The following is a 15,022-nucleotide window of genomic DNA, read 5'->3' as shown; positions in this document are numbered from 1 at the left end:
CTCTCCAGGTCTTGCACTCACTGTGAAATTTGGTGGAGGATCGGCCATCGATTGCTTGGCCCAATCTCGTGACCTAAACCCCATTGAAAACCTCTGGAATGTGATCAAGAGGCAGATGGATGGTCACAAGCCATAAAATAAAGCCAAGATACTTGAATTTTTACACCAGGCGTGCATAAAGTCACCAAACATCAATGTGAATGACTGGTGGAGAGCATGCCAAGACGCATGAAAGCTGTGATTGAAAATCAGGGTTCTTCCACCAAATATTGATTTCTGAACTCTTCCTAAGCCATGCTGGTTAAGTGTGCCTTGAATTCTAAATAAATCACTGACAGCGTCACAAGCAAAGCATCCCCACCCATCACACCTCCTCTTCCATGCTTTATGGTGGGAACCACACCTGCTGAGATCATCCGTTCACCTACTCTGCATCTCACAAAGACACGGCGGTTGGATCCAAAAATCGCACATTTGGACTCATCAGACCAAAGGACAGATTTCCACCGGTCTAATGTCCATTGCTCGTTTTTCTTGGCCCAAGCAAGTCTCTTCTTCTTATTGGTCCTTTAGTAGTGGTTTCTTTGCAGCAATTTGTCCATGAAGGCCTGATTCACGCAGTGTCCTCTGAACAGTTGATGTTGAGATGTGTCTGTTAGTTGAACTCTGTGAAGCAGTTATTTCGGCTGCAATCTGAGGTGCAGTTAACTGTAATGAACCTATCCTCTGCAGCAGAGGTAACTCTGGGTCTTCCTTTCCTGTGGAGGTCCTCATTAGAGCCAGTTTCATCACAGCGCTTGATGGTTTTTGCGACTGCACTTGAAGAAACTTTCAAAGTTCTTGAAATTTTACAGATTGACTGACCTTAATGTAATTTTACAGATTCATGTCTTAATGTAATGATGGACAGTCATTTTTCTTTGCTTATTTGAGCTGTTCTTGCCATAATATGCACTTGATCTTTTACCAAATAGGGCTATCTTTTGTATACCACCCCTACTTTGTCACAACACAACTGATTGGTTCAAATGCATTTAGAAGGCACACCTGTTCATTGAAATGCATTCCAGATGACTACCTCATGAAGCTGGTTGAGAGAATTCCAAGAGTGTGCAAAGCTGTCGTCAAGGCAAAGGTTGACTACTTTGAACATTCTCAAATACAACATATTTTAATTTGTTTAACATGTTTTTGGTTATTACATGATTCCATGTGTTATTTCATAGTTTTGATGTCTTCACTATTATTCTACAATGTAGAAAATAGTAAACATAAAGAAAAACCCTGGAATGAGTAGGTGTCCGAAGTTTTGAATGGTACTGTATATATATACAGTGGAGCAAAAAAGTATTTAGTCAGCCACCAATTGTGCAAGTTCTCCCACTTAAAAAGATGAGAGGCCTGTAATTTTCATCATAGGTACACTTCAACTATGACAGACAAAATGAGAAAAAAAAAACACAAAATCACATTGTAGGATTTTTAATGAATTTATTTGCAAATTATGGTGGAAAATAACTATTTGGTCACCTACGAACAAGCAAGATTTCTGGCTCTCACAGACCTGTAACTTCTTCTTTAAGAATTCTACAATGTGATTTTCTGCATTTTTTTTCTCATTGTGTCTGTCATAGTTGAAGTGTACCTATGATGAAAATTACAGGCCTCTCTCATCTTTTTAAGTGGGAGAACTTGCACAATTGGTGGCTGACTAAATACTTTTTTGCCCCACTGTATATATATTTTACTGTTTGGACATAGGCGGCCCGAAAAAACACTTAAACGGCCTGCCCAAGACTTTTCTATGAAGAAAAAACCCCGTCTTCCTTTACCATTGTGTAGGGTGGGGAGTTGGTGAGACCTTATCCTTGATATTATGCACAAAGCACAGATGAGAATAGATTACATTTATTGTTGAATGTATACGCTCAGCCAGATATTGCTGTATTGGTTTTGCCGGCTATTTGCTAGTCTTCACACATGGTGAACCCATCTGTTGGCGCGTCTGTTTCAGTGTTTTCTGTTATCACTACCATCCCATGTTACTGAATTACTTTCCAATAACACCCTAAACAAATGCTTAATTTACTCAGGGAAACCCATATCTGTTAATAATGTAACGTCAGAGATTGTAACGTTTCTGTGTGTCATCCAAAGTCCCGGAACAGCCAATATCTTTCATTCATGAGGTTGCTCAGCCACCTGTCTGCACTCATTGGGTCTCTAAATGAGAACATTCAAAGGGTAGGAGAAACCAAGCAGCTTCACATGGTAGGGCTACTGTGGGTGTATTGCAGTGTTGAGAGCCCTTACACTGTTTTAACCTCTCTCATTCCACAGAAATATGAAACATATATATTATAACTTCCTGAGATTCATATATTTCGCAGTGGCGGAGACATGGTTGAGCAGCATCCCATATCCTCACCTCTGGAATGTACTGCCCACCATCTAGTTCAAGGCACCTCAGACTCCAGGCTCTATCAAATCTGGCCTCAAAACGCACCTAAAGTGCCTTGCAAAAGTATTCAAGCCCCAGTGGATTTCTTCACCTTTCATTGTGTCGTAAAGTGGGATTAAAATGGATTTAGTTGTCATTTTCTGTCAACAATCTACACAAAATACTCTAATGTCAGCGGAAGGAAAATTCTTTAAAATATATATTGAAATAACTCAAATATAATCATTGCCTATATATTCAACCCCTTTGTTTAGGCAAGCCTAAATAAGTTCAGGATAAAAATGTGGCTTAACAAATTACATAATAAGTTATATGGGCTCACTCTGTGTGAAATAATAGGGGTGATTTTGTTAACATCAAAGATACAGTCGTCCTTGTGAACTGAGCTGCAGGAAAGAAATTAAACTTCCTTGGGGGGTTTTTGGTGATTTTAAAACAGTGACAGAGTTCAGTGTCCGTGATGGTTGAAAACTGAGGATGGATCAACAGCCTTGTAGTGACTCCACAATAATGACCTAAATGACAGTGAAAAGAAGAATACAATATACATAATAAAAATATTCCAAAACTTGTATCTTGTATGCAACAAGGCACTAAAGTAATACTGCAAAGGGATACACTTTTTGGCCTAAATGAGTAAACACAGATATGATGCATTCAACACCATGCTTGAAAATAAGGAGGCAGTTTGACATCGACAAATACTAGGGAGTTTTTCAGGATAAAAACATATGGCAAAAATCCTAGAGGAAAACCTGCTTCAGTCTGCTTTACACCAGAAACTGGGAGAGGAATTCACCTTTGAATGGGACAACAACAACCTACAACACAAGGCCAAATCTACACTGGAGTTGCTTACCAATAAGACAGTGAACGTTCCTGAGTGGCCAATTTTGATTTTTGAGTTGAAAATCTATGGCAAGACTTGAAAATGTTGAGCCATAATCCCCAATCACCTTTGGCAGTGATTACAGAGTCCTTCTGGGTAAGTCTCTAAAAGCTTTCCACACCTGGATTGTGCAAGATTTGCCCATTATTGTTTTCAAAATTCTTCAAACTGTGTCAAATTGGTTGTTGATCATTGCTAGACAACCATTTTCAGGTCATGCCATAGAATTTCAAGTAGATTTAAGTCAGAACTATAACTCGGCCACTCAGGAACATTTGTCTTCTTGGTAAGCAACTCCAGTGTAGATTTGGCCTTGTGTATTAGATTATTGTCCTGCTGAAATGTGAATTAATCTCCCAGTGTCTATTGGGAAGCAGACTGAACCAGGTTTTCCTGTAGGATTTTGTCTGTGCTTAGCTCCAATAGGTTTCTTTTTTTATCCTGAAAAACTCCCCAGTCCTTAATGATTACAAGCATACCTATAATATAATGCAGCCACCACTATGCTTGAAATATGGAGAGTGGTACTCGGTAATGTGTTGTATTGGATTTGCCCCCAAAATATCACTTTCTATTCAGAACAAAAAGTGAATTGCTTTGGCTAATTTTTTTTGCAGTATTACTTTATTGCTTTGTTGCAAACAGGATGCATGTTTTGGAATATTTTTTATTCTGTCCAGGCTTCCTTCTTTTCACTCTGTCAATTAGATTATTATTGTGGAGTAACTACAATGTTGTTGATCCATCCTCAGTTTCCTCCTATCACAGCCATTAAGCTCCGTAACTGTTTTAAAGTCACCATTGGCCTCATGGTGAAATCCCTGAGCAGTTTCTTTCCTCTCTGGCAACTGAGTTAGGAATGACACCTGTATCTTTGTCATGACTGGGTGTATTGATACACCATAAAACTAACTTCACCATGCTCAAAGGGATATTCACTGTGTGCTTCTTTTTTTTAACCCAATTACCAATAGGTGCCCTTCTTTGCAAGGCATTGATAAACCTCCCTTGTCTTTATGGTTGAATCTGTTTTTGAAATTCACTGCTCGACTGATGGACCTTACAGGTAATTGTGTGGGTACAAAGATCAGGAAGTCATTCAATAATAATGTTCAACACTATTATTGCACACAGAGTTAGTCCATGCAATTTATGTGACTTGTTAAGCAAATGTTTACTCCTGAACTTATTTAGGCCACAACAAAGGGATTTAAAACTTATTGACTCAAGACATTTCAGAGTTTCCTCTTTAATTAATTATGTAACATTTCTAAAACATAATTCCACTTTGACATTATAGGGTATTGTGTGTAGGCCAGTGACACAACATCTAAATGTAACTGTAACACAACAAAATGTGGAAAAAGTAAAGGGGTGTGAATACATTCTAAATGTAGATCAAGGTAACTTCAACAGGTTCTGGCCTATTTGAAGAACTTCACAGGTTCACAAAACAGATACAGGTGTAGGATATACATTTGACCAGTTTCTCACAGCAGGAAAAGAATCCTGCATCAATAGAAAATGTGAATTATTGTGTGGATTATAATTAATGGAGATGTTTAGTTAGGGCAAATCAAGTCTGACATTTTGAAGTGGAAATGACTAACTTTAGAAGTCTTTTCAAACCTTGAATACACTACAAGTGTGCATTTCCTGCTGTGCAGGGAATTTCCTGCAGCAACAGGGTGATCAAATTAAGATCTCAGCTATATCTGTAATGCTCCAACATTCTGCCCACACACCACTGTACTAGAACTACCCACTGGGCACACAATGGTTGAATCAACATTGTTTCCACATAATTTCATTGAAATAGACGTGGAATAGATGTCTGTGCCAGGTAGACACTAATTAGCTTATACGCTCACTTTGGCTTTCACCAAGACCTTGAACAACGATTAGGAACATGCACAATAAAACTACAGTTATGATTTGGAGATATAGAGTGGCTCAGCGTTTAAAGGCACTGCATCACAGTGCCAGAGTCGTCACTACAGACCCTGGTTAGATTCCAGGCTATTTCACAACAGCCGTGATTGGGAGTCCCATAGGGCGGAGCGCAATTGGCCCAATGTCGTCCGGGTTAGGGTTTGCTTGGGGTAGGCCGTCATTGTAAATAAGAATTTGTTTCCTAACTGACTTGCCTAGTTAAATAAAAGGTTAAATAGAAATATGTCAATTTTGCATGATCTACTTCATAAGCGAAGCTTCAGCACTCCATTTAGAAAACAAACATGTCGGTGAGCATATTGCATGCAGTTTTATCAACTCAAGACCTTTCACTCCAATGAGGCAGAGAGTAGAGGTGGAGGAGAATAAAGGAACAGAAGACAAGTGATGCTAAGATGAACATTTATAATGACTCTTTGTTGCTGTTGCCGTCGCAAAAATAATCTTTAAAAAACAATTCAATATATTAACACTGAAATGCTGACTTCACTGGTAGTCCACGAGTCATAAAACACAACTCACAGATCTTTTTTACAAACACAATACTACAGTTACATTATATAGTCTTTACCCTTAAATCTATTAATGAATGATGTTCAGATAATTTATAATAATAATTAAAAAAAGTTCACAAAAATGACACTTTAAAAATCCTTTCATTCCCTTTTCATAGTTGCTGTTGTCATTAATCAACAGTGTATCGTTATAAAAGGACCTGCTTCTGAGCTGTCTCACTGAGAAAGCAGTAAATAGACTGGCAGCATATAAAAATAGTGGCATGTCAAATGTCAAACAATGAAGTGTTTTCTGGGAGAAATGGGAAGTGAACCATCCCAGTGCTACCACAGCTTCAGTGTGTAGGCTGGCTGGCTTTTGGCTTAATGGAGATTTCCTTTGGCAAATATCTCGATTAAAAAGCTCCCATCCGTACTTCACTGAAATGGCTCAGGGAAAGACAGTATCTTTCAGATTGAGACTGTGTGTGTGTAAAGGCATCCAAGAAAATGCTTAAGTCAAAGGACAAGTGAGGCCTAAACTTTCAAATGGTATCTTCTCTGTCTTAATATAGAGACACTAGTCATTCAGATTGACAAAACTCTTTTTAGTTTTGACTAACATTTAACTTATGCTGACAGTCCATTTCTTGAAATGGAAAAACAAAAAGTTTTACAAAATTAAAAACCTAACCCAAAATAATATTTGCAATGGAGCCAAAGAGGTGTGCAAGGCATTGTCATGCTTTTTTCAATCAACATTTTAGTTTCAACCCTTCAGAACTATCCGGATGACAAGAAAACAAACAAACAAAATGAGCGTTCATACAGTTGTAGTCTCAGCAAAGTTTGGCAGTAAACCTGGGGTCAAAATAATAAACACACACAAAGGGTGGATAAGGTCAACTAAGTTCATGGGTGGGTCAAAGATAAGGTGCCAGACAACACCACACATAATCGTAATGTCATGTAGGCTGAAAAGATGAAGAGTGTTGAGGAGAAGCGGGGGCAAAGCAGCCTGAACCGCCTTTGTCCTGTGTCTGGTAGTTCAAAGGAATCCCCCCCGAGGAGGAGCATGGGGGGGTTAGGTGAATATCCAGATGATTCTTTTTTTTAAATGTTTGGAATGGTGTTGATTTAGTTTGGCACTCAGTAGTGGAGAGGTTAGAACATTGGTGGGGGTTAGTAGCAGTGTATGACAGAAGAATGAGACAGACACTCAAATCACTCAGTAGTGGAGAGGTTAGAACATTGGTGGGGGTTAGTAGCAGTGTATGACAGAAGAATGAGACAGACACTCAAATCACTCAGTAGTGGAGAGGTTAGAACATTGGTGGGGGTTAGTAGCAGTGTATGACAGAAGAATGAGACAGACACTCAAATCACTCAGTAGTGGAGAGGTTAGAACATTGGTGGGGGTTAGTAGCAGTGTATGACAGAAGAATGAGACAGACACTCAAATCACTCAGTAGTGGAGAGGTTAGAACATTGGTGGGGTTAGTAGCAGTGTATGACAGAAGAACGAGACAGACACTCAAATCACTCAGTAGTGGAGAGGTTAGAACATTGGTGGGGGTTAGTAGCAGTGTATGACAGAAGAACGAGACAGACACTCAAATCACTCAGTAGTGGAGAGGTTAGAACATTGGTGGGGGTTAGTAGCAGTGTATGACAGAAGAATGAGACAGACACTCAAATCACTCAGTAGTGGAGAGGTTAGAACATTGGTGGGGGTTAGTAGCAGTGTATGACAGAAGAACGAGACAGACACTCAAATCACTCAGTAGTGGAGAGGTTAGAACATTGGTGGGGGTTAGTAGCAGTGTATGACAGAAGAATGAGACAGACACTCAAATCATGCATGTGGTAAATTAGTTAGGCCATTTTAGGTTACATAGGGTTCTAAAATGTTGTTGTCGTCAAATACACCAACACTGACAGCGGTATGACCGAAGCGATCACATTTTCCCGGTGCTGTATTTGTCTCTGATCTAATATTATATCAGCGAGACCTTGGGATAGCATTCTGTAACGGAACAAGCATGGACTCTGATAACAGAACATAGAGACATTGTATGAGGTTTACCATGCTTTCAATGCCAATTTGTTCATAAAAATACTCCCACCGCTAGATTTCAAGGCAGCAGAATGCAACATGACAAGGTGGAACAGTTCCACTCTTAAGTTCCCTCTCCCTCTTTTAAATCTAGAATCCTTCATTGAAAAAAATGACAACGCTGAGGGATGGGCCTGGAGAAATGTAACAACTCAAATTCATGGACAGAGCAATGGATGCAAGGACTGACCATGCATGATATTAACATTTTAGTTTTAACCATGTTTTGAGGCCATAAAGCGTTTGTTTACATCTACATTGTTAGCAAATGTAGATGGAGTAAAACACGCGTATATTTGGGGTTCTGCTGTGATACGACAGTTGAACTAAGCTTATGAGGCATGTATAAGTTATATTCTTCAAGGATCAATGGGTATATATTATTCATTTCTAAGTTAAAAAAATGTATGTAGCAACAAAGGATTCTATCTTCAAAGAGAGATTTGCTCATTGCGATTAACACAAATCTTTGCTAAAAGGAGAATCGATATTGTGAGGTCTCGCATGCCACCTTTTCAGAGAGGTCTGATACACAAAACACTCTCATTATTCACAAAGTTTCTTTTTTTGTTTGTTTGTTTGTTTTTTTACTAAAACAATAACATCAGAGCAACAGCAAAGAATGACAAAAACGGCAGAAAATGAATATTGTTTGCTTTGTTTCACATCCAATAATAGGAGATGTAATTTGTAAAAAGTAAAGTGCATTTATGCAACACCAAACATACAGGATAATGTTTACAGCAAATCTGAAGTGTTGTTGAAACATATCTGGATTATGACTGTGGCCATGTCAGGCCTACCTGACTATAGCTGAAATTGGTTCTTGACATAATATGTTAACGCTACATGTAGTTGACATTCCAGCCTTGAATTCACATTTAAAGACTGATAAACATTCAACAGAAATAATGAGCAAATGGTAGTACATTCATAGATTAGATCTGGGAATTCAAGCTGTAGTATAAAAAATCGTAAAAAATATTACGCAGGTTTTGTGATGTTTAACCTGATCCTAAAAAATGCATGCCTGGTATTATAGAAAGCAAAACACAAGAATAACACTGACTAACATTTTTCGCATTTGTAATACTCCTCATGGTACCTTAAGAAAACAAAATCATATCTGTAATAATATAAAGAGATGGACTGTATGAGAATTTGATCTGAAATATGTTGTATTTGGACCAGCATGACAATAATAGAACCCCTCCCAACTTACGACAATAAACCATTTTTTAAATATGAGGCGGTTTTAACGTAAGTGCTCTACAACTGATTGCATGCAACGTTATGTCTTTGAATGTTGCGAGAACACCTCCATTTTTTTTGCATTCATTTTTTCCCCCCTCCATATTTCACTTTGATACCATGCAATAGAAGACGTGCAAAAAGATAACACCTAACTCCACGAAACACATTTTGTCTGATAATGGCTGGCTATGTTATGAATGCTTATAACATGTTATGCTAAGTCCATGCTGGCCTATAGAGACATTTGTGAAAAACAGCAGTGCTTAAGCTACAGGTCAAACGAACACACAGGGGATGCATGGAGTGTAAAACAACATGGATCCATAAAAATCACAATCTTTAGCTCTTACTCTATGTAGCTATGGGGTAAAACAATGCACAAAACAGTTATCCATCCTTTGTTTTCTTAAGTAATGTATTTGATTATCTTTTAACTTAAAAACATTGTTTGATTGGCACCTGATCAGCACTTCTAAACAAGTTATTAATATCTAACATTTGATTGCACATCTACAATTTCAAAAGCTGCAGAAGTCTAGTTTGGCACAGGTTGTACTATAGAGTCTATTATTACTGTTACTATCTTACCAATACTGTATAGTATTCTATACACCTAATTGTATGCCCTGTCTTTTAGAGCATGTTTCTAATCAACAGACCAGACATCTTTTCAACTAAAATGTTTTGTATATTTTACTTATCAAATAGCAGCATTTTCATAATTTACAAAAAGTACATGTAAACCTATTAATTCAAAATCTTAGTAATTTCAAATGTTCATACGACAAACATAACCAAAACACAAAACAGGACAACATGCTACTATATTGCTTCCAATATTCTTTACATTTTTCTTACGGTCAAACTAAATGACAGAAATATGGACGCCATATGATGAGTCATCGTAATGCACAAACAAATAGCGAAGCTAATCTTACTCAGGCTTAGTTGGCACTCTTCATCATCCACACAAAGATAACATAGAGTTTCACATTGCATTGACGAGACGCTGGACTGCATTTGGACTACAAACTAGAATAGCTACAATAACATACATATACATCATGTTGACATGACATATTCCACAGAAATGAATTTCTAGTCATTTTTCAGATAAGAGGATATGCATAAAGGATGTCACTGTTTCAGCATGAGGTCACGAACGAGTTCCCATCTTTCTCTTGCGCTCTATCATGAACTTTTTTTAAAAATAAACTGCTGTTAAAAGGCTGAAAGATAAGTTGTGTTTGGTCAACCAACAGACATTTGCTCATTGAACAAAGATTTGCTTACTTATTTTGCTTTCCAGTAGAAAAAAATACATAACCTCTCCTGTTCCCCTAAAAGGTCATATATTACAATATAAGCCTGTCTAAATCCTACTTGTTCCTCTTTTAGTAGGGAATTTGATACCATAGTTTGAACCAATGTTGCTTGTTGGTCTTGTGGGGTGTCACAGTTTGGAGGCAGTTGTTATCTGTGCATTTTTGCCTGGTGAACTCTATGGGCTGTGAAAATATTTGCATACCCTTATGACCTATAGTGCATAACTGCTATCGATCACTTCGGCACTCCCTGCAACCCCAGACATCAGCGCCTATGAGTAGACAGAAAAAAGGAGAGAGAGGTCGAGCAGAGTGGAGGAGAGAGAGAAGGGAATCTGGATATAGGAGCGTTCTAAAATATACTAAAAATACCATATGAAGGGTGGGAGAAATGTCGAAGTAAGTAATGTAATGAACGTAAAAAGAGGACAATGTATAGATCAGACAGCTCTAGAGTAGTCCTCTAAACCAAGTCTAGTTGCATTGCTTATATTACTAAATTCACCTTGATTTGTGCTTGTATTTTAAATCACGTAAACATTTTGTGAGGTTAGGGGCTAAAATATGAAGGTTTCTGAACCCCACGGGTGGGAGTTACAGATATTTTAACTGGAGTGCCATTTCACCATTGAGTACTGTTATAAGTCACAGCACATACCTTCAGAAATACAATGAAAGGGAAACGTGTATTCAGTGAGTCAGGGTAATGGGGCTCGTGGCTAGTGCCATGCCATGCGGAGTGCTCCAACACATAGTTGATAGTAAGATGAGGTAAAGGTAACTGCTTTCTCGAGCAAACATTCCTTAGAATGACTATGGAGTAGGTGGGGCGTTGTCATTTCACTCATAAAAAGGGAGTGTTGCTTTTTCTTTGATTCTCTGCCGTTATCCGTTCCAGTCCTGTATTACTGAAAGCCAATCACAGAGCTCTGGTTACATAAGGATAATGTGGGAAATGGAAAAGAGGGTCAGAATAAGATTCAGGGACTGCTGTGCAGGAAAATAAATGTATTAGGAGTCATTTGGGTTAATAAAAGACAATATGGTTGACTGATGACTCTGGACTCATCAGTAGAAGAGACTTCCATTAATATGAATGTGTAGCAGCTCTCTGCTGTGCAATATTATTGGTAAACCAAAACATCTCCAAGACATTATGGGATGTTCTTGTGGAGATGTTCCTTATCTCACTGCTCGGCTGGTTTTGCTCTAGAACATGCAATGCGTGTGTGTCAGCTGTAGGCCTATTTCTTGGATATGTACATCAAAATTTGAACACTTGGCTCAAGAAGGGACAGGCACACTGCGTTGTGTCTTCGTTGTGTCTCACAGTGCAGTCAAAATAGACCCAGTGTACTCGGATGAAAACCAATGTATAGCAGCGCAGAAGCAAGCAAGGGTAAACTTTGTTTGTTTGAGAATGTTCTAGGAGACAGTTACCCCCCCCTGCAATTATCCTTACAGAATGTCAGCAAAATGTTTCAGCAATGCATTATGCACTACTGTCAATATAAGCTAGTGTCAATGTCTGCTTTAGGCAAGATAACAAGTTCGACTGACCAACTGCATAAACTGTTTGACTCCATATTGGTATTTACTCTGATTGGGAAGAATGGTTCACAACAGACTCCAAATGGTTTCAGTCCAAATGTGTTTCATGGTGACTCCATTTCTTTCTCATTCGTGTCTCTCTTGACTACCAGCCACCCTAAATCTAAAGCAATCGTCTTCTTGTTCACAGATAAGGTTCAAACTGCTTTTCTTAACAAAACTGCTTTGTAGTGCTTCGTTCCCTTGGGGGACTCTTCTGGTTAGATGTTTCTTCAATTGAAAAGATAATGTAACATACCTCAAGCTGTGTATAGTGCGTCTTCCCTTTCAGATACAATGCTCCTTCCCATTGGGGTTTAATCATATTTCTACTTACTGTCGGAGTATGTCGCAAGGAGCAATATCGGCTGGCAAACTCAAAGTATACGGCCAATTTATGACAATAGTATAAAATGATTGGTTTTAAACCAGTAACTACGTTATTTGGATCTAAACTGCCCATGATGGTACAAGAAACAGTTTGCCATGGCAACTAAAGGACTGATTTACTGGGGTAAAATATTAAGACTGGCAATCGTAGCATGAAATCCAGTCTTACTTTACTCACATAAAGGCAGAACTAAATCCCGTACACTACAGATGAGTGGACAACGGTTAAAAGGGATTTTCAATTTAGGTAATACTGGAGATATAAGCCTATCTGTAGTTATGTTTTCGTAGCACCAAAAGTGGTGTGTATGTGGGTGGCGGTCTACATGTATGAATGATTGTCTATGTGTGTTCCTGTGTATGTGTGTGTGTACATTCCTGTGTGTCTCATCTATCCTCTCACATTGAACATTTGACCCCTGATCTACACTCATATATAGTTACTGTGCAGTTCTGGGTTAAAACTATACATATCCGTCACTGCAACTCAAAATGTGATCCTCGTTAGTAACAAAATAACAATAATACTGTCTTTACATTCATATCAACCCGAATTCACAGGTTAAAATAATCTATACGTGTTTGAATGAGACCATATTTCAATAAATAATTGATGAAAATAAAAATTATAACAACCAAAGTGTTAAAATCTAAATTTTGATATGAATCATACAGTGGCATGTCATTAACAATGTGATATCCGTTAAGAATTTAGAATAAAATGGATGCTTAATGGTTTTGGACGACCTCTGGTGAGCATCATTTAACCTCTCTCATGTAGACAAGGACTTTTTTGCTTTGTTCACATGGAGCAAGGTTAACATCAAAGGAAAAAGGCATGAGCAAACATCCATCTCTGCTCTTTTAGCTTGTCTGGAACCTCAACTGACTCTCAACTCACCTGGAGCGGAGGTCTGCAACTGAAGCTGAAAAACCCACACAATGATAGAAGAGTGAAACGGAAGAGAACGAAACCCAAAACAAACCCAGCTATGAGGTTTCTGAATGGGGGTGAACTCATGTGCTCACCCCTGGATCTGCAGCTTGGCAGTGGACCAGTTCAGCTTTACTCTAATCGCCATCATCAAAAGGACTCCTCACAACTTTTTAAAAACATCAGGACCTCGGTCCTAAAAACACAATCACATATCACACAAACTTATCTTGGTTTTATCCCCACCTCTTCCTCCTTTGTGATCTTCTCTTTTTAATACTGAAATATTGAACGGATATTTGGACATTTTCTTCCCCTCGCCGTGACCCTCGATTCCCTTTTATTTTCTCTGTCTCCATCCTTCCTTTATTTTCCCATGTTCTCCCATTTAGCCCACCTTCTGTGGGTTGGTGGCACGCACACCCTGCTCATACGTGATCCGCTGGCTGATCAGATACTGGGCGGCTTGTGTTGCCGCGGGCGACCCTGTTATGGTAACTTTACGGTTTCGCGTGCCGGGGATGAACTCTCCCTTTTTGGAGATCTGGATGCGGGCGCCTGTCAGCTCCTGGTACTCCACCAGCGTTTTACCACCTTTCCCCAGGATGGCGCCCACCAGATTCTCGGGCACGGCAATCTCCACCACGTCCTTGGCCCCGTCTCCCAGCTTCTCTGTGGCCAGCAGGGAAGAGGCCATCAGTGGGGATGAGGCGTTCAGGTAACCGTTGGAGGCCCCTGTGGCGGCAGCCAGCGAGCCCAGGGAGAAGCCGCCCAGGCCGATAGCGGGGTGGCCGGAGCCGCCGGAGGCGTCGCTGGCATAGGAGGCCAGGAGGTTAGCAGCGGCAGCAGCGGCTGGGTTAGCGCTAGCAGCCACGGCGGCCAGGACCCCAGAGGCGGCAGCGGGGTTGAGGCCCAGACCCAGGGTGTTGGTGTTGTAGCCATAGCTGGCCAGAGTGTTGAGGGCCGAGGTGATGGCCAGCAGGTCATTGCCAGAGAAGCTGGACATGGTGCCCGGGAAGCCGCCCATTCCTGCCAGGCCGGCCTGGCCCAGAAGGCTGGAGGCAGTGGCGGCAGCCGCGGCTGCGTTGGGGAGGACCTCGGCTGAGTTGGCGTAGGGGGAACCGGTGGGGTTGGAGTTGGCCACGGGGCCTGAGATGTTGGAGTAGCTGATGTTGAGGCAGCTGCTGCTCTGAGGGTCCTCCTGGATCTTCTGCACGATGATCTCCACGGCTTTGCAGTTCTGCTCGGGTTCCCCGCTGATGGTGACCACACGCTCCTGCAGGTTGATGCCTTCAGGCTTCTGGGACAGCTGCACCCAGGCACCCGACTGCTCCATCACTGCCTTGACCGTGGCCCCGCCCTTACCGATGATCAGCCCAGCCGTGCTGTTGGGCACAATCAATTTAGCCTGCAGAGGAATGTTGGGAGCCAGAGGGAGGAGGGGAGGAAGCAAGAGAGAGAGTGAGTGATTGTTAAGTAGGAAAGAGAGGTAGATAAATATATCTCTCACAGAGTCATTCTACTATCCCAGCCCCCCTGCTTTACTCAGCAATGTGTTAATCCCAGGGGTTAAGGCTACAGCTGTCGTCCAGCTCTGTGGCAGTGTGGAGCACCTA

The 15,022-nt window shown here is 40.3% G+C and overlaps 1 protein-coding gene across 2 annotated transcripts in view; it reads right to left on the bottom strand.

Annotated features, from left to right (window-relative positions):
• Positions 1 to 5,688: 5,688 nt before the first annotated feature.
• Positions 5,689 to 15,022, bottom strand: part of LOC135548896 (RNA-binding protein Nova-1-like) — a 68,984-nt gene continuing 59,650 nt past the window's right edge. For both annotated transcript variants that reach the window (XM_064978965.1, XM_064978966.1), the window contains exon 4: positions 5,689 to 14,814. In XM_064978965.1, the coding sequence (XP_064835037.1) occupies positions 13,795 to 14,814 (1,020 nt within the window). In that variant the 3' untranslated portion in view covers positions 5,689 to 13,794. The remainder of the gene's footprint in view (positions 14,815 to 15,022) is intronic.

This window comes from Oncorhynchus masou, chromosome 11, assembly GCF_036934945.1.
Source record: "Oncorhynchus masou masou isolate Uvic2021 chromosome 11, UVic_Omas_1.1, whole genome shotgun sequence".
In the NCBI taxonomy this organism is placed as follows: Eukaryota; Metazoa; Chordata; class Actinopteri; order Salmoniformes; family Salmonidae; genus Oncorhynchus; species Oncorhynchus masou.
Note: the sequence above shows the minus strand (reverse complement) of the source record. Positions and strands in the feature narration are given on the sequence as shown.